Below are 21,157 nucleotides of genomic sequence, written 5' to 3'. Positions count from 1 at the left end.
ATGTTCACCTTCCTTCTCACACTAGTATGTTTTGCCTCACTGTGTTAAAGTAAAACTTCTCTACAAAACTTCTCTACAGCTCTAAGTGCCCCTTGACAGGGTCTACAATAAAAGGAGTATAAATCACTCTCAGAAATACCCTGGAAAACTGGTTGGATTATCATTTGTAGAAAACACTTGAGTAGCAGGACTATCCCAGCATAATGTACATGCCCAACATTATGGTACCCCACGTTCCCATAGTTCTGCCAATCTACCTGTAAATGTTTCCAAGAAAAATTACCACCTAAGGAGAGACTGCTGGGATGTGAACAAAAACATGGTTTCTTTCCAGAGGTACTTGACTACCCTCTCCTGATCACTCAACTGGTTGTTCTGAGTGGATTTCCCCAGAAATTGACAGGAAAGGTAAGTGGTGGCTGGGGCTCAGCACCAGGAGAGAATTTTCACATCAACTGGATGATCAAACAATGTCCTGGATGCAACAAGCCAAGGGCAGCACCCAAAAGTGAGGATGAACCTTACTCTTTCACAGATCAAATTCTCCTCACACCTGCCAGACTCCACAAACCAAATGCCACACTGTGAAATCACACTGTCCCTAGAATTCTCTAAAAGCGCTTTTGTTGTAATCCCCTCTCAACACAGTGAAGGGCTGAAGGGCACTATTAAGTGACTTGAAAGCAGACATTTAAGATCTCGAGTTCGAGTGTGTCTCAGATCATACATAACGTTTCTAACAACCTATGGAAATGTGAGGGGCGGGGGTGGGGGGCAGGCGGACTTCTTGCTTCTTGTTTAAAAACTAAAGTTCGACTGCAGCCCTGCCAAGGGGACAGACAACGGACTTCGAACGTCCCCGCTCTCCGGGCTGCAGCAGCGGCCGGGCGCCCGCGCGCGTCCTACCTTGGACCTTTCTTTGACGTAGTATTTGCCCAGCCGGCTCCCGCAGTACAAGACCAGCCTGTCGATGAGGGACAGGAGGTAACTGATGGCCTCACAGCCTTCCTCGTTGCCCCCGATCCACGTGATCTGATCACCCCGCAGGTGCCGCTTGGAGACGCCGGCTCGGGGCCCGGCCAGCTGGCCGTCCCGCAGGGCCCCGTTGCAGTGCAGCTGCTTCACGCGCTCCAGGACGCAGTCGCCCACCACCTCGCCCAGGAAGTTATCCAGATAGCAGAAGCCGACCTCGTGCAGACAGGGCACTATGTACTCCAGGGCGATTTTCTCTAGATCCAGCCTCATGATATGTCCTAGGGGCATCCCGCCCGCCAAGCCGAGCTTGGGGACCCCCAGCGTGCAGAGAGCGACCTGCGTGTGCGCTCAGCCGAGGCGCGGGGAGAGTGGCTCGGAGTTCAGCTACCTGCGGCGGCCACGGTCCCCAAGCCACCGCGGCGCCAGGGAGAGGGGAAAGTTGCCCGCAACTCTGGGGAGGAGGGATCCCGTTTAGAGACCAGCGGGAGTTGTGCGGAGCTCCGCGAGTCAGCGCCAGACTGGCCCAGTGAAGAGTCGGAGGGCCCCTTTGGGAAATGTGGAGCCACCACTGGTGCGGCGGCGGCGGCCCCGGGCGGGGAGAGGCTGAGGTCCAGCCACTGAGCCGGCCCGACTCCACGCGTCACGGGCCCCGCCCAGGCTCCGCCCCGGGACCGCCCCCGGGACAGCCCTTCTCCCCAGTCCACCACCCGGCCGGGTTTACCCCTCGCTCTAGGAGCCGGGCGAGCCGGGCGCCATCCTCGCTTGTTTGTGACCAGGAGAGGAGTTGGAGAACAGACGGCATTTTTAGAATGCTGTCGATTTGCCCAGTTTTGCATAAAATCCCTTAACAAACTTGAAAACCTGGATCCCAACTCTGAAAATGTAAATGGGATTAACAGCAGTTTGCTGCCACATTCTAGACCGGTCACTTCCTAGACTTTTGAATAAAATAATAAACCCAGAAACAAATATTTTAGCAATGAATTCCTTCTAGCTTTTCTTGGTACTTTATTCTCCTTTCCTCAGCTGTTTGACCCAGGTCGGGAGGTTCAAGACTTTGAGAGGCTGGGAGGAATCCAATTTTAATTAAAATTAACAAGCATCTCCCAGACCCCTACTATGTTCAAGGCCCCGTGCTCTCAATGAAGGGAGGGTGTGAACAATGAAGAAATACTGGGTCATATTTCATACTGAAAATAATGTATTTTGCTTTGCTGCATGTTTTGATCAATTTATCTTTCAAGCTTCTTACTAAAATATGATGTTCTGAAAGTCTGCCTTCAAAATTCACCACATGCTCATTCATGTAACAGCCAACATAGGTTATGTCCTTCAAGACTTTTTAGTTATCCAAAGGTAAGCTGATTACTTAATGGATTTTTAAAGTTCCCTTTCCTACTGAACACCAAAGAACAGACTCAAGAGAAAAAGACTCATAAATTGCTCGCAAAGCCATTTCTGTATTTTAAATTTTACATCAGTTTGCACTTGGGTTCTTCATTTAAGTTGAACAAAAGAACGTACAGTTCTCACATTAAGTTGAAAGTTACAATAAATTTGTTGTTGTTGTTTAGTCACTAAGTCACATCTGACTCTACAACCCACCAGGCTCCTCTGTCCATGGGATTTCCCAGGCAAGAATACTGGAGTGGGTTGCCATTTCCTTCTCTAGGGTATCTTCCCAATCTACAAATCGAGCACTGCCCCACCCTCCCTTATGTACCACTGAGCCATCAGGGAAGTCCTACAATACCTGTAAAACATGTACATTCTTCTTCTCTCTCTCTCTCTTTTTTTTTTTTTTCTTTTTACAAATGTTAACTGTATTTTTATCTTTTATTCAGTTTATTTAAACAGAAAAAGAAAAAACAGTTCACTCATAAACATAAAAGTACAATTAACATTTGTGAAAAGAAAAAGAGTGTACAGGTTTTATAGGTATTGTTTATTTCGTATACAATTCCATATAGATCTGACACTTTTATTCTCCTGCCCACAGCTCTCTCTTTTCTTCATCTGAGAGGAGAAATGGAGCGAAGTCTGGGCCAGGAACTAAGAGCAGAATAGGAAAGGGATGCTGTTGCTGCCGATGGAAAGCAGCAGACAGAAATACATGGTCAAGTAAGAACCAAAGAATGTTCCAGAGGAGCGGTCAGCGAGAAACCCAGTGAAACTCCTACTTATACAGGGAGGAGGCTCTCTGCCAGGGCAGCACTAAGTTGACACCATTGGTATGAGCTTCCAGCAGGAGGTGCACCAACTGAGGTAATGGCTTGACTGGCCAGCCTCAAGGAGCTGCTGTCTAAATTCCCACAGTAGCTCCTGGATGACAAGAGCCTATAATTCTTGGACCCCCAGCACCGAGCACACAGTAGGGGCCTAATAAGTAGGTACTGGGAAACTGGTGTCTCACCCTGAGCCATGGCAACCTCCACGTGGGCTTTGGGCAAGTCTGGGCTGGTTGGAAACTGGCCCTATTTGCATCAAGGACGGAGATGCCTCCCCAGAGAGAAATCACTGGGAGAGTGTCAGGCAGAGCAGCCTGGCCCAGAGCAAAACCCCAGGGGCCAGTGGAGGGGCAGTTAGGCATTCTGCAGGATACTTGTCTCCTGGCTTCACCTCTCTATCCAGCCATGGAGGACGTTCAGTTCTGGGAGCAGGAGACCTAAAGAGAAATCTGGGGCTGCTCATTTGCGGCAGGGACTAAGATGAAGATGCAATACCAAAAGAGAGGAAGGCCCTTTCCTCCACTGTGCTTAAACCCTGCCTAACCAGGATACCTTGGGCCCTCCAGTGAGCTCCTTCAGGGGCATGATGGATAACAAGTGATCAGTAGAGTGATCTGAAGCTGCCTGGACATGGGCCCTGGTAAGCAGTGGCTGGAGGTTTTTTGCAGCTTTGGGGTTTGTTGTAGCCTCAGAAGTAGATATATTTGAATTTGAAGGTGGGGGGGAATGACAGATTTGGTAGCTGGCTGAAAATTTGCTACCTGAAGTTTCTTTGAAGATATACCTGACACTTCTAGGAATAATTAGGACATGGTAGTCAGTGAAATACAGAAAAATACATCCGTACCTCCCAGAATCAACTTGTTGACCCAGGGCTTTAAATCCCTGGACTAGGTAAATTCGGCTCACTATTCAAATCATATTTCTGTAATTTTAGAATAAATTTGTAACTAGTCCAGCTGTGACCAAAATAGCCCATGAGCAAGTTCTAGTGACTAAAATCTTTAAGTTGTTCTAGATTACTTTGGTTGTAAAGCATAGGCAGTTTAGAAAGGTATTCAATCCCTTGCCCCCATTCCTATTTGGCAAGGGCACCTATCAATCAATCCGAGGCCTCCTAATCAACTTGGGGCTGCCGGCACTGCATTTGGCAGAGGAGCCTGAGATACTGTGACTGGCCAAAAGCACAGTGTGTGATTACAACGAGGGGTGCAGACAGGCTGGAGCCGTGCGCGGGCTCAGAGGAGTCTGAACAACAGAATGGCAAACACCAAGATAATGGCTAAAGTGCATTTGTTTTACTTATTTGTCCATTAATTTATGTCATTATCATCATAAATATTAAAACACTTTTCCTATTAATAACTAAAACAAATTAGTTTCCCTATAATTTAATTTCAACAACGTGGTCTTCCAGTATATATCTGCAGTACACAGGCAGGTATTTTTTAAGCATGTAGATGAGAGAGGGTAAAAGGAGGAAGATGAATTTCTTGGCTTTGGAATTTGAACTGGAAGGGATCCGAGTGGTCCAACCAAAGTGGAAACCAGGGTCCAGAGGGCCTGGACATTAAGGGACTCTCCTAAGGAAGGAATCTCTGGTCAGTGGAAGAGGAAGCCTGGAATGTTTCTGTGTTCTCAACTCCAAGAGAGCAATCTCTCTTATTCTATTTATGTATGTATGTGGGATTTGTTTTTGGGGGGGGAGAGGGGATTAGGTAAATTTCACCAAAAACAGTGTACAATTCATTGGCATTTAGTATATTCACAATATTATGCAACCACCACCTCTCTAGTTCCAAAACACTTTCACCACTCCAAAAGAAAACCTTGCATCCATTAAGCAATTACTCCCTGATTTGCTAGCGCCTGACAACCACCCATCTCCTTTTAGAATTTCTATGAATTCCCCTTTTCTGGATATTCCCTACAAGTGGAATCACAAGATATGTGGCCTTGTATGTCTGGCTTCTTTCACTTAGTATGTTTTCTAGGTCCATCCAGGTTGTGCCATGGATCATTCCTTTTTATGGCTAATATTCCATTGTATGACTATATGATGTTTATTTATCTATCATAAACTGATGGGCATTGGGGTTGTTTTCACCTTTTGGTTATTGTGAGCAATGCTGTTATAAACATGTGTGTGTAAGTATCTGAGTACTTGCTTTCAATTTTTTTGGGCATACACCTAGGAGTGGAATTACTGGGTCATATGGGGCTTTCCTGGATGGTAAAGAATCTGCCTGCAATGCAGAAGACCTGGGTTCCATCCCTGAGCTGGGAAGATTCCGTGGAGAAGGGAATGGTTACCCATTCTAGTATTCTTGCCAGGAGAATCCCGTGGACAGAGGAGCCTGATGGGCTACAGTCCAAGGAGTGGCAAAGAATTGGACACGACTGAGCAGCTAACTTTTTTTTCCTCCCACTTTCATGGTAATCCTACATTTAACTGTTTTGTGGAACTGCCATACTGTTTTTCACAGCAGCTGTGCCATTTTACATTTCTGCTGATAATTTGGGAGGGTTCCATCACATCCTCTTTTATTTCTGATGAAAACCATCTACATTTCTTTCACTCCTTCAATGTCTTACTGTGCCAGAGTTTCCCTCCTTCCAAGATGGTATCTGAATATGCTTTTCGTGTTTTTGCAATGCCATATCATCAAGAGGTTTATCATTAAACGGAATGGATTTAATGTGGGCAAGGATGATTTTATTTATTGATTTAGCAAACAAACACTTTTTAACACCATATTCCAGGCACTGTGCTAAAAGTGTTACAAGTATTATTTCTATCAATGCTTCTAACACTGCCAAGGAATTATTATTTTTGCCACTGTGAAGATGACAAAAATGAGGCATAGAGAGGCTAAGGAATTTGTCCAAGACCACACAATGAGATATATAGCAATGCCAGCTTTCAAATGTGACAAGATCAGGGGTGGGGTGGGGGGGGCAGTATTTTGAGCCACTTGCTTGGCATAGCAATGCTTTTGCCCTTTGTTGTTCAGTTGCTAAGTCATGTCCAACTCTTTCATGACCCCTTGGACTATAGCATACCAGGCTCCTCTATAAGTACTCTTTTTTGTTGTAAGTCTTAATTATAGCATTTTCACCTGCAATGACAGTTTTAACTCTTGGTTTCCTTACTGATACTTGGTATAGAGGAAGATAAGCAAAAATCTTACCATGAATTATTTAGCCGACTACATTGAGAGGAATCTTCCAAGCTACGAATCAGGATTTGCTCTTTGCATGAGTGCTAAGTCACTTCAGTCGTGTCCAATTCTGTGCAACCCTATGGACTGCAGCCTGCCAGGCTCCTCTGTCCATGGGATTCTCCAGAAAAGAATGCTGGAGTCAGTTGCCTTGCCTTCCTCCAGGGGATCTTCCTGACCCAGGGATTGAACCTACATCTCTTACATCTAACCTGCATTTGCAGGCGGGTTCTTTCCAACTAGGACCACCTGGGAAGCCCTTGTTCCATTCCAATTATAGCCCAGTGTTTCCAAGAATCCCGTATAAATTTAGTGATGTACAGTCTGCTGAGAGTAGTCGTGGGATGTGAGCCACACCTCAGTCCACTGGGTTGTGTGACACGCCCCTCAGGACACAGGATGTACATTTAATTTAAATGGAGCTGGTAAAATAAGAAGAGAGTGCCTGAAGGGAACTTGTGCTTGAACTCACTGCTATGAATTGGGTTGAGAAAGAGATGCATCTGATCATGTCCCAATCCCTGTGGAGTCCACCCATCCTACTCCTTTCCAGGTCTAAGGGGATGGCAAAGAATGCAACTTTCTATATTGGTTCTTAAAAATTTCTAAGCATATGGACAAGTTTAAGTCTCTCTCATTTGCTCTTTGATAATTCTGCTGTGTGCAGGTTCTGGGACGTGCGATGTATTTGGAATATTCATTAGTATTTTCCAATTCAACTCTTGTTTAAGTTAAAAATGTCTAAAAAGCATTTGCTCTGGCTAAAAACATGGCATCAATCATAAAAATACAGCAGTGTGAAATTTATATTAGCATGGAATATTTTAAAGAATTTAACTTTACTTAATTTTATAAAGCTTTTCCAAAGGTGCTTCCATTCATTAGAATTTCACACCTTAATGTGTTGATTTAAAATAACCTTATTTTAGAATGGGCTTCCCTGGTGGCTCAGAGGTAAAGATCTGCCTGCCAATACAAGAGACATGTGTTTGATCCCTGAGTTGGGAAGATTCCCCTGGAGAAGGGAATGGCAACCCACTCCAGTATTCTTGCCTGGAGGATTCCATGGACAGAGGAGCCTGGTGGGCTACAGTCCATGGGGCCACACAAAGAATAGTTTTAGATTCACAGGTAAGTTGTGAAGATTTACACACAGTTCCCATAGACTCACACCCAGTTTCCCCACAGACATCAGATATTAGTATGGTACATTGGTCACAATTTATGAATCTATACTGAGACATTGTTATTAACCAAAGTCCTTATCATGTTCAGATTTCTTCTGTTTTTACCGCATGGCCTTTTTCTTTTCCAGGATGCTGTTGCAATTATACAGTAGTTGAAACTAGTTCAGAGTGATTTCAGGAAAGTATATGTGCCAGATTTGTCTTTTCAGTTCTTTAGCACCTGCAGAAACTTGCAGTCTCCCCAGGGTAGGAAGGAATGGGTACCTACAGAAGATGGCTTCCTCCCATCTTGGGCTGGCCCACTGTTGAGCCCGTTGCAGTGGCTGAGGTTTGGTGGCACAATCGGGAGCCCTCCCTGTACAGCCAGGAGTCTGGGGGTTCAGGTTGCTGATCCCCTGCCCTCTTCTGACCTGGCAGTGGGAGGAAGCAGCATTAAAAGGCTCAGTGTCCTGGGGTTCACTGGTAAAACGTATTTACCCTCCCCAGCTTCAGAGGCGAGCCTGATTGAGCTAAGGCAGTAGGTCTCAGACATAAGTAATCCACCAGAACCAGCGACAAACTTGTTAAAACACAAACTTTTGGCCCTCTAGAGTTTCAAATTCAGTTGGCATGGGTGAGGCCCAAGAATCTGCGTCTCTAACAGGTCCCAGGAGCTATTTCTGTTGGTTGGTCAGGGTAAGGGTGTGCGGATCACACTTTGAGGCCCTTTCCTAAGCCAGTCAGTTCATGGCATTACCCTGGTGACTGCTAGTCTAGGAGTGGGCAGGTGACCTAACCCAGTGGTTCTCTGCCCTGGCTATCCATTAGAATCAGCTGGGAGCTTCTAAAAATGACCTCCAGCTGGGCCCCACCCCCAACTAATAAACATTTCTAGTGAAAAGGCCTAGGTATTGCAGTTTCAAAGATAAAATAGCAAATAAATAATATATCATCATCAATTAATAAATAAGTGACACAGCACTCTTGGTGATTTTAACTTGCAGCAGTACTGAGAACCACTGATCTGCTTGAAAGGAATTCATATTCCTTCCAGGGAATATGAAGGGAGGGATCTCATTTTCTTGCTGAACATGGGAAAGGCAGCCCCGTGGCCTCTTACGGCTGTCTCGTCACCATGAAGGGAGCCAGGCTCGGGAGGAAGCCAACACAGAGGAAGGCAGAATAGAGTGTGGAAAGAACTTGGGACCTTGGTGACATCACAGAGCAGTTTATCTTACTATTCCGGGAGCCTGTCCTACCTCTGGACTTCCAGTTATTTGAGATAATGCATTTCCTCATGTCTAAAGCCAACTTAAAGTCATGGTTTTCAGCTACTCGCTATCAAAAAGATAACACCAGAGAAATGGTCACCTTGTAGCCATAATAAATAGTGCACACTTTTTTTTTTTACTTACTTTAGGCCATGCTAGGTCTTCATTGTTGTATGGGCTTTTCTCTAGTGGCACTGGGCAGGGGCTACTCTCCAGTTGCAGTGTGCGGGCTTCTCACTGCAGTTGCAGAGCACGTGTCTAGGGCACTCGGCCTTCAGTAGTTTCAGCTCCTTGGTTGCAGAGCACAGACTCAGCCACTGTGGCACACAGGCTTAGTTGTTCTGTGGCATGTAGGGTCTTTCCAGAGCTGGGATCGAACCTGTACTAGTTCCCTGACCAGGGATTGAACCTGGGCCCCCTCTGTTGGGAGTGTTGAGAGCGCTGAGTCTTAGCCACTGGGCCACCAAGGAAGTCCTAAAATATATACATTTTTAAAAACTATAGATTGTTTTTCCTACTTAAAACAAATCTTTAGTTCTTCCATGTGCCGGTCATTGGCTTGCTGGTGTTAAATACAGTCCCTGCCATCCTGTGTGCTGGTCAGTTGGAGGTGGCTGGGATCCTGCGCCTTGCATCTCCCAGACTCCCTTGCCAGCTGGCCCAGTTAAATGTTGCCGTTGGGAAGCACTGGTGGGAAACCAGATGAAATGAGGGAAGGAGAGACCCTCCATTTAAAAAAAAGGTTCTGAGAGTGGCTGGCAGTGCCCTCAGTAGGTCCAGCAATAGCATCGCTGGTTGGGACAGTGGCCAGTGCCAACAGCATCAGCAGCTTTCTGCAGTGTTGAATGCCAGATACTCCTGGGCTCTGAAAACATTGCCATCTCTGTTTCATCTTCAGCCTTTGGAGCGGTCCAAGACTTCTCACAGATGCTTATCTCTAGGTTACCACATCTTCCCCTTTGGCTGCTCCAACCTTGCCACACTTTTGTAACTCATTCCTTAGGTTAAATTCCCTCCACATGAAATACCTAGCGTGGTTTCTGTTTTCCCAGCTGGACACTGACTGATATGGGTAATCTCAGTTCCCACGCTGGGTTCACAACACCACCCTTAATCTGACTGCCAAGTTGCAGCTCCAAACCCTCCTCTTCTCCCTGCCTCACTGCCACAACTGGTCCAGACTGCCGTCATTTCCCAAGTGGATTACTGCAACAGCCTTCTCTCGGGGCTTCCACTTGCCACTTGCCCCACATCAATCCATTCTCTACACAGGAGCTGGAGCAATTTTCCTTCCTAAATAAGGTGGCATCACTCTGCTTTGTAAAATCTCTGCACTTAAAATCCAAACTCATTAACATGGCCCAGGAACCCCCAGGAACCAGTTCGTTGTTCCTCATCTTCTTCACCCACCGTGATCTAGTCACACAACTTTTTTTGCTGTTCTTGAAACAAGCCAAGCTCTCTTTTCTACCTTAGCAATGCTGCATATGCAGTATCTTCACCTTGGAATACACTTTTCCCTAGCCTCCATAAAGGAAGCTTCTCATCACTTCCTCCGTGTTATTTCTTCCAAAAGGCCTTCTTTATCACCCAAACAAGAGGAGGCATCGCCCATCTCAGCTTCCTGTTTATTTCCTTTTTGGTGCCTATAAAAATTTTACTCTTATTTTTTTTGGTTTGAATCTGTCTTATATCTATTCCTCCCAGGAGTCTAAGGGCAGGAATGGATTCACCACAGCAACCCTAATTGCCTAAATCTACGCCTGACACAAGTTAGACATTCACCATACCCTGAATGAATGCACTGCATACTTAACTGTTTCTATATTCATGCACAGAACTCAAGGAAATCTGATTTTCTCAATATATGTGGTTATATATTGTGTATATATGTATATACATATATAACCACACTTATTTAAACCTAACTTCATTGCTTGATTTATGTGATTGGAATCTTTCCTGTCAGGGCTGGTTTACTCCCCAGCTTCCTCAAAATTTCTCCAAACTCCCCCAGCAGCAGCAGGTGTTTGACAACTGGCAAAGAAGAGATGAACTGAAAGTGAATACCCAGGCAATTTATATAAGATAAGAACTGTTTAGAGGCTTCTTGACTCTAGAACACTGATAGGCTTTGAGAACGACCCGGGAATTCCCGGTGGCATATTGCCATCTTCCCATTAAACATGAGGTGAATAGTAGCTGTGTGGCATGTCACATCAGAGGCCAGAAGAGCCAGGGAGAGGAAACAACTCTGGAGTTAGGATGGCTGGTCCCAGCATCTGAGAGGTGCCTCAAGGGCCGAGGTAACTAGACTGACGAGGACAGGGAGATGGACGAGATGGATGGAGGCACCAGGACATTAGCTGCAGGGGTCGGCCTCCAGCTGACAGCGAGAGTGGTTCTGAAGTCATAAGGAGAAGTTGGGGCGTGTGTGGGAAGGGTTGTACAGCACTGGGGACTTGCAGCTGAACACATAGTAGTAGTGAATCTCAAAGGAGTGAGCATATCAGAATCAGCGGGGGAACTTTGTTTTCATTGAAACATACTTGATTTACAATGTTGTTTTGGTTGTTGGCATACAGCAAAGTGATTTAGACATATATCTATATCTATCCATTCTTTTTCCAGATTCTTTGCATTATACATTATCACAAAATATTGAATATAGTTCCCCTGTGCTATACAGTAGATCCTTGTTTATTTATTTTTTATATAGTAGACACCTGTGGAACTTTTTCACACTCTCAACCTTGATCCATGCCCATATTACTGAAACATATTAATGTTGGTTGCTCAGTCATGTCTGACTCTTTGCAACCCCCATGGACTGTACCCCGTCAGGCTCCTCTGTCCATGGAATTCTCCAGGCAAGAATACTAGAGTGGGTAGCCATTCCCTTCTTCAGGGGATCTTCCTGACCCAGGGATCAAACCTGGGTCTCCTGCAATGCAGGCAGATTCCCCACCCAACCCTATATCCCTCCATATCCCTCTCCCACTCGCATCATCGTGGAGCAAACCTGTATCACTGCAGGAGTGTGTCTTGTTTCCTCACTGAGTTGCAGGGGGAATACCCTGGTTTTGTTAGGCCTGAAGCTGATACAATTTTAGGGGCCCTCTTTAATAAAAAATAAATTTAAAATATCTGCAAGCCAATACAAAATACACTCAATGCACCCCAGTGCCACAGATCTGCCTCTTTCTTGTTAATAACCACATATTATTTCACTGTATGAATGCGCTGTAATTGATTTATCCATTTCCCACCTGACTGATCCATAGGTATTTTCCAGCCTCTTGCTATTACGTGCAGCACAGTCATGAGGACCTTTGTACCCAAATCTATTCCCACACTCAAGAGCATATCTGTGGGGCAAATTACTAGGAGTAAAAATCACTGGGTGAAAGGGTTTGCACATTTGTAATTTTGATAAATATTATCAAATCACCCTCTATAAAAATTGCTCCAGTTTACACTCTTACCAGCAGGATATGAGGGTTACTGTTTGTGTAACTGTTTGCATAACTGCCAATATTATTTTTGTTTAATCTTTGCCAATCTGATAGATACAAAAGTATCTCTTTCACTCTTCTTTTTAACCAAAGGTGAGTTTGAGTACTTTTTTACATGTTTGAGCAACATATGTGGGTGGCTTGCTTGGTGAACTATTCATATCTTTTGCCCATTTTTTTTTTTTTTCCACATTAGACCAATAGCCCCATTGATTTTTTTTTTTTAGGAAAAGCCTTTATATTTTCAGGAAATCAGTCATGTCATAGCTAATATGCAAATACTTTCCCAGGTTTTTTCTACTTTTGACTTGGCTTATGGGTGCTTGGTCATCAGAGATGTTTTTTCTTTTGTTTCAGTGTCATCAAATTTAACCTCCCAAGAGGGAGCTATATTAGCTATTCTGGTAGGGAAGGCTACTCTAGCAAGGTGGCACTTGAGCTGAAACCTAAATTTCATGCAGAGAGCAGGAGACAGAGCCCTGGTCAGAAGGCTGTCAGGCAGGAACATGCCTGGTGTATTAGCAATGAAAGGAGTCAGCAAACTGAGCTGAAGAAGGAAATAGCACACAGTGAAGTTCAAGAACAAGACAGGCCCAGACAGTGGTGGCTGTGAAGGCCAGGGAAGGAAGTGTGGCTTAGCTTTAAGGCCCAGAAGGGAACCGAAACCAATGGAAAAAATGATAGGAAGGCAATTTTAAATTCTATGTTATTAGATGAACATTCTAATAATTATCACTGTCCAGCATGGAATCGGCTCCAGGAATATTTATGGGTGAGTTTCCTGTCCCTGGAATTTTTCAGGCATAAGTGTAACATACCTAGATGCAAACACTACAGAGGAAATTTAAGTATTGGGAGTCTGACTGGGTGACATTCAGTATAGACCCTTGCTTTATTTTTTTTAATTAATTTATTTTAATTGGAGGCTAATTACTTTACAATATTGTGCTGGTTTTTGTCATACATTGACATGAATCAGCCACGGGTATATGTGGTCCCCCATCCCAACCCCCCCCCACCTCCCTCCCCATCCCATCCCTCTGGGGTGTCCCAGTGCACCGGCTTTGAGTGTCCTGTTTCACACATTGAACTTGGACTGGTCATCTGTTTCACATGTGGTAATATACATGTTTCAATGCTATTCTCTCAAATCATCCCACCTTCGCCTTCTCCCACAGAGTCCAAAAGTCTGTTCTTTATATCTGTGTCTCTTTTGCTGTCTCGCATATAGGGTTGTCATTACCATCTTTCCAAATTCCATATATATATGTGTGTTAATATACTGTGTTGGTGTTTTTCTTTCTGACTTCTTTTGACTTTTCTCATGACTTCTCTCTCTGCCTGTTTTCTTAAATCCCCCTTCCTTCCTTCCTCCTTTCCTCCCTTTTTCTTTCTTCCTTCCTTTCTCTTTCTCCTTTTCTTCTTTCTTTTCTTTCTCTTCTACTTCCTTTCCTTCCTCCCTTCTTTCTTTCCATTATCTTCTCCCATGTGACAGTACTGGCAATGGCTTATTCTTGGCTCCACTGATAGCATTAAAGGCCACAATGACAAATAACTTTCTATTTCCAGTGACACCTGTTTACAGTTATGCCTCACGTGCACCTGGCACTGGAACTCTCTCTGACCCAGGAGCCCCTGAGGACAAGAAACACATCTTTTCCCTCCTGTATTGTATCCTGGTGCAGAGACATGGACCTACTCGGTGCTCGATAAACAGGTGATGTTACTATGCCTTCATAGGCTATGTCTGCAAAATGACTAAGTGCAGATTGTACACTTTCCCCCTGACGGTTGAGATCGGGGAACAAGGAGGACAGAGATGGGCTTGGAAGTCAAGGCATGAAACAGATTTGACAGCCTTCCCTATAAATGAGGTAAAGCCACAATTATGGATGGAATCGCTAAGTCAGAATGCCAGGGAGAAGGTATGGAGGGGTAAGAAAAGAGAGAAGACACCCCTGAGATTTCTAGCCTAGGAACACCTTCAAAGTTTTAGGCAGACGATTTCATGTAACACCAGATTTGGAGAGGGGCCAGGATAGGAGGTAACACTGGGATGAGAAGGAAGAAAAGAAAAAGAGGGCGGAGCAGGCTGTTCTCAGAACCTGGCACCAGAACTGAGGCAACCCAGTGGTGGACCTACAGGAAGAGGGGTCAGAGGTGTTTACACTAGGCCAGTGCCTCCACTAAGAAGGCCAGAAACCACTAAGGCCTTTACATATTTTGCTTTGTTTAATTTCACAGCAGCTCTGCAAATTACAAATTATTATTCTTGTTTTATAGTTGTGGAAACCGAGGTTCAGAAAAGTGACTTCCCCAAAGTCACACAGTTGGTGAGTGATGGAGCTGGGATTTATGCCCAGTTTGATTACCAGGCCTCACTCCTTCCATACCATCAAAATAGAAGTGAGTTTTCCCTACTACTGCAAGCCATTGGCTGGAAAGTCCAAGAAGAGTCCAGGAGGTCTCCAAGTGAGGGTCAGAGGTGCGCTCCGCCAGGGGGAACTGGGCTGGCAGATGTGCTCTGCTCTTGGCGAAAGGAAAAGAAGAATGCAGTTACCACCACGTTCTCAGCTTCTCTCTACAACCAGGTCAACAATATGTTTGTTCTAGAGCTGTGTTTAATCCAAGTAAGAGCTCAGTGTTTCCTCAAACGAAGACAGCAACATGCTTCGTTTAGAGGCACTGATTTCTTTCCAATTTCTTATTCCCCTGACGTCACATCTTCTCAAAACATCTCTCATCCATACACAGCAACCAATGCAAATTTGGAATTGGGATCCTACACAGAGGGAGAACACCCACTAGGAAAATAAACCCCCAAATCCTTTTTTATTACATGGATTTAGTTGGAGGTGGGAGTGGTCCTGCTTCCAAGACACTGCAGTACAATTAGGCACACTGGCATAAAGCATCCTAAATTATATGATTTACTCACTAACTTACTTTATAAAATCTAGTTTAGCCTGGTCATAAGACAATCACCTCATGTATAAAATTACCTAGAATTTAGTACATTTTTTGAGTTGCTCCAGTTTTTTTAGCTCACAATTATTATTATCTGTACTTGGACACTAAGTTTAATAATAGACAGTTCACTGAACTCAGGTGTTTGGAACTTTGGTGGTACAAGTCCTTTCAATGAGCCTTGATACTTGGTTAAGGAATGTGTGATATCTCATGCAAGCAGGTTTCCTTAAGACAAACCACTCTTGAAAACAAGTCAGAAGTTTTTGTCTTTAATTTCTGTTTTAGACATGTTATAAACATGCAAATTTATTTCCCAGTTGATTCAATCTGCCATCTCTAAATCTTTAGGGAGAATTACAGAAATGGAGATAAAATCTTGGTAATTTATTCAATTTTATCACTTCTACTGATCCCATAAAAAGACTCCATCTGTCAAATTATCCTTTCTTAAAAAAAAAAACACAAAAATCCTTTTATAATTTTCTTTATATGGGTATGTTGAAAACGAGTAGTTTAAGTATCTGTGTCATGAAAACTATTGACGTTCCAATAAAATCTGTTCTTTCTAAATTATCTGTTCTTTAGCCTGTTTTGAGAGGAAACTTCAGCTTCTATCATTTGTTTATAATTTGCTTGTGCAGCTTGGGATTTATTGCTTCGGGTGAATATATTATGGCATGTTTGGGAAGCATAGAATAAAATATTCTTATGTTAACACATTCTGTGATTTGGATGCCAATCTATAATCAGTACATCTTTCTTTTTAAAATTTCTGCTGCCTTGGTTTTATTGAAAGCACAAATAGTGAGCATAAAAAAAAAGAGAGAAACCTAGCTGAATTCCATCTTTTACCATATATTTTAAACCTTGTTTCTGTAATCACAGGCTGTGTGCATACCAATGTACCTGAACATCTGAGCCCCACTAGAGAAACACCCCAACACCACTGGCAGGAATTTTCTGATTTCTAATCTCAATTGGACCTTCCTCATATTAATCTTTGGTCAGCTTTCTCATCCTCTCAATGACTGTTCCAGAGCTTCACTTTTCTCTTAAGGCCCCACCTAGGACTGTGAGACAAAATACAGAATACCCAATTAAAATGGAATTTTAGATAAACAATGAATACATTTTAGTGTTAAGTGTGTTCCATGCAATATTTACTATGTCCTCATTTTTATTTGCTAAACCTGACAACCCGACAACCCTACTACTCCTAAAATCTCTTCCTCCCTCTCATAGCCAACTCTGTCTCATGGTAAAATCTGAAGTCATTAGCAGGAACTCCCTCAACTTCCTATCATCTCCTCTTTGGATTCACCTACTTTAAGATACACCTTCACCTCTCTCTCTCCCACCCTGGTGAATTGCTATTCAAGATCACCCTCCTGGGAACTCCCTGGTGGTCCAGGGGTTTAGGACTCAGTGCGTCTATTTCTGGGGGTCCAGGTTCGATCTCTGGTTGGGGAACTAAGATCCTGCAAGCTGCACAACACAAACAACAACAAAAATGACCCCCCTCCCTCCCCAGCCATCTCCCATCTCCCATCTCCCATCTCCCCATCTCCAGTGTGAGCGGTCCTGGCCCTAAAGCGCTGAGCCAGCAGCTGTCCTACAGGACAAAAGCATCTTACAGAGCCCAGCACTGGATGCCTCTGTGTAAGGAGAAGCAGGTTTGAAATGCTGAGGGCCAGAAGCTAGTCTGGCTGAAATGTATAGCTCACATAGAGAAGAAATCTGATGGTTTCCCTACATTCAATATCAACCTTAAACACTTAGATGGCATTATCAATAATCTTTGTGATTCTGGAAAAAGACTTTCTGAACTATCAATTTTTGAAAGTTTAAACAACTATACTAGAGGAAAGAGTGAATTACCTATTTACGGAAAACAATTACAAAACCATTGTCACATTCAGTTCAGTCCAGTCACTCAGTCATGTCCGACTCTTTGCGACCCCATGGACTGAAGCAAGCCAGACCTCCCTGTCCATCACCAACTCCCAGAGTTTACTCAAACTCACGTCTATTGAGTTGGTGATGCCATCCAACCATCTCATCCTCTGTCATCCCCTTCTCCTCCCGCCTTCAATCTTTCCCAGCATCAGGATCTTTTCCAGTGAGTCAGTTCTTGGCATCAAGTGGCCAAAGTTGGAGTTTCAACTTCAGCATCAATCCTTCCAATGAATATTCAGGAGTGATTAAAATCTATGATATCAAAAATTTAGAGGAAAGTATTCTAGAGGTATTTAAAAGAATTAATTAATTTTTTAAATTATATGACCTTCTAGATTTTGTGATATCTGTGGTATTTAACCTAATAATATTGTAATTATTGTCAATTCTTTTCTCATTCTAAATAAATAAATTTATTCTTGTAACTTATATTCATAACTTCATACTTCCAACAAAATTTATGATTTTGTAAAGATGGTCCCCACTATTCTGTGGACTTCAAGGTTCCATCTAAACCTGGATCCATCCCTGTGTGGAGGAGCCCCAGGCGAGGAAGTGTAACTGAGTCATCATCAATCAAGGTGAAAAATTCACAGTGTCCACAGGTGGGAAGGGGAACAGACAAAGGATCTAGAAAATCCCTTGAGAGAAATAAGCAGTGGACCTGATAAATTCCAGAAAGGAAAGGCAGCCAGAAACTGCCTTTGCTGGTTCTTGACACATTCCTGGAGTTCTCCTCCCTGACAAGTCAGGGTCAGTCTGAGAGAAATGGTTCCTCTTCCTTGACTCAGCCTTCAAGTCACATTCTTCAGGATTCCTTCCCTCCTTGCCTGGTCTCATCTATTCCCATGGGTCTAATCAACACCTAGACTCTCATGGCTGTCAACTTTCTCTCTCAGTCTCGCCTCTCTCAAGCTTCATTCTCACAAGGAACTCTTCCAAGCATGTTCCCAGCTCACAGAGGCCCCCTGAGCCCCCATCTTGAGCAGTGTGCTCCTGATTTCTGGCCATGGTCAGTTGGGTCACGGCAGTCATCTGACCCAGGCTGGGCCAGTCAGAATCTCCTTTTCTAACAACTGGGAGAAAGACAGCAAAGAGCCACTAACTTTCTTCTCCAGAGAGCTGCTGAAAAGGGAAAGGGCAAGCCTCTCCCACAGCAGAGAACCAGGAGACCAGCACACAGGGGAAGAAAGAGCTGATGCTCAAGAAGAAGCAGAGAGCATCCCCAGTGAGAGTGGTCGCCCAGCCTTCTAGGTCTTTGTGTCAAGAACCCCAGGACGCCATTGACAAGACACCTCTGTATTCCCATAACACATTTCCCATTTTAGCTTCAGAGTGTGAACTGATTTCTGATACTTTTAACAAGAAAGCTATTTATAACTAGCTGCTACGTTGGAGCTGTTACAGCCTCTAGGTCATTCCACAAACTCAGATTAATCAACTCAAATGCATTAACATGGAGGATTCTCCTTTCCAAACAGAGGAAATCTTGGAGGACTCATTTCAGGACATTTGCAAATTTTTTTTCCAAGGAGAATTTTTGAAGATCACTTCAATATGATTTGAGAAAACTTTATTGTTAAATATCATATCAGCTTTACTACAGTCATTTGGATCACAGGCCAGCTGTTTCCTTGTAGACATATAACTTCATGTAAATTGGATTTCCCTATGGGAGAGTAAGCTTATTCCAACTTCTCTGGCATGGTAGAATGAGCTTCAAATTAGTAAAAAATTATCCTTGTGAGTTTTACCAATAATAACTATAGGGAATACTTTTTAACAGGGTATAATATATGGAATATATGCAAAAAAGCCTATATTTGAATTTTTAAAGAACTGCCATTACCTCACAATGCAGTAACATGGTATTGTGATCACCATCATTTTCTAAAATGACAGCACAAGTACATCTTAAAGAACTTAAGAATGTGCAGGAAAACAGATTCCCATAAGTGTAAAATGTGTAGTAAAATTGTTACTCTCAAAAATTTTCAGGGAAGAGAAACATTTCAAATATTTGTTACAAGATATCTATGCTAGAATAGTTAATTGCAGCATTGTCTACAAACTGGAAACAATCTCAATGTCCAAAAACAGTATGTTGGTTAAGTTACAGGATTCTATGTAGCTATTAAAAATATGATGATGCAGGTTTATAATTGTAACGGAAGGGACAAGTGCCAGTTAGATGGAACCCCCATCTCTGGTGTAAATGTGTCAGCCAAGAGGTACCACTGTACAAAGTTCATAAATTGGCTGAAGATTCTTTCAGATGTTCCTGACTTTCCCAGCCCTTTGGTTCTCAGGGGTTTGCCCCAATTATTGTTTGAGTCAGTTTTCTGTCTATGTAGGCATGTTCCAAAGTTTAGATGCATTTTTTTTTTACTCTTGGACAAAAATTTAGAAGATGCCATGAACATCATTTTAAACTTGTATAAATACATGAAAGAGGGAAAAAAAGGAAGATTTTTTTCTAATCTCACTTTTTTTTAAATTGAAGTATAGTTGATTTACAATATTGTCTTAGTTTCTGGCACAAAGCAAAGTGTCAATCCCATGTTTGTAACATAAGTATGAAAATAAATAAATTCTGTGTGAATCTGAAAATTCAAATGATGATTGTCAAAATACAAATGGCAAAGCTTTCCTTTGGGTGATGGAAATATGGGTGAATTATTTGAATTTCTATACTTTTGTATTATCTCATTTTGTCTTGTTTTTCACAATGCATACATGGTTCCCTTCGCATTTAGAACCAACAGTAGTAGTGTTTTCATTTTGAAAAATCTCTTTACTTCTGATTGGTAGAATCAAAGAATTTTGATGTAGAAGGGACAGTAGAGGCTTCCCTAATCTAACTCTCACTGGTACCCACTCCTACCACCAGGGCCGGGATCTTTTCTGCAGGTTTCTAACAGCCAATGATCCATTTCCTCTGTTTAGAAAGTGAATAGAATTTAGAGAAAGATGGACCCCTTTGGGGCACTAGGGTATGGTGAGATTCGAAGAACATGGCTGTATCCTCATGCTAAAGTGCTCTGCATGAGGCAGGGAGAATACCATGTGTCCTCCCTAAAAGGAGTAAGGAGAAGTTTACAGAGAAAAGTGAGGAGAGAGGGCACTTGAAAAGATGGAGAGAGGTTGGGACCACCAGCACCATCTCGAGAGGGGCTGGCTGGAGGTCCTTCTACCTAGTACACCATGGGACCCTTTATTGGGTTGTTTTCCTGTGATGTCAACAGCTCCTTCCTTGTCTCTTCTGTTTTGCCTTCTCTCACTCTAATTTGTTTGTGAAAATCAAAGAGTGAGTTAGGTATCTGAATTGACATGCTGCAAAACAGACAGCAGAACTGAAAGCAGGCACAGAGAGTCAGCAATAACCATGAGAAACGAACTTGGTGAACTCTTGGGCGCACCTTGGGACACGAACATGGTGGAAATGGAGAGATGAGGACAAGCCAACCTCACTTCCATTCCCACAGGCAGAGTCTCTGAGACATCTGGGTCACATGAGGCGTGATTTCTCAGCTCTCTTTCTGCCTCCTAGCAACTCAAAATCTGCTCCTGTATGTCACATTCCTTTGATCCTACTCTGTACCAAGGCAGAGTCAGTTTCACCCCTGTTCCAAATGAAAGATAAAGGAAAGATAATACTCTTGAAATATTAAACTGAAGTAATTTTCATTTCTCATAAGTGATGTTGTCCTACGACCCCTCACTCATTGAATCAATGGATTTGAGTACTTCTGGGAAAGGCTGAATATTCAACCCAAACAAAGTCATTACTCAGCTTAGACTGTCAAACCAAACTTCTTAAGTGCACAGCAAGATAATTCCAGGTTTTATTAAGAG

The 21,157-nt window shown here is 43.3% G+C and overlaps 1 protein-coding gene across 1 annotated transcript in view; it reads right to left on the bottom strand.

Annotated features, from left to right (window-relative positions):
• The window catches only part of EGLN3 (egl-9 family hypoxia inducible factor 3), a 28,895-nt gene extending 27,314 nt beyond the window's left edge, over positions 1–1,581 (bottom strand). The window contains exon 1 of the mRNA XM_043490221.1: positions 907–1,581. Within this exon, the coding sequence (XP_043346156.1) occupies positions 907–1,263 (357 nt within the window). The 5' untranslated portion in view covers positions 1,264–1,581. The remainder of the gene's footprint in view (positions 1–906) is intronic.
• Between the last annotated feature and the right edge of the window lie 19,576 nt (positions 1,582–21,157).

Source organism: Cervus canadensis, chromosome 17 (genome assembly GCF_019320065.1).
Source record: "Cervus canadensis isolate Bull #8, Minnesota chromosome 17, ASM1932006v1, whole genome shotgun sequence".
NCBI lineage: Eukaryota > Metazoa > Chordata > Mammalia > Artiodactyla > Cervidae > Cervus > Cervus canadensis.
Note: the sequence above shows the minus strand (reverse complement) of the source record. Positions and strands in the feature narration are given on the sequence as shown.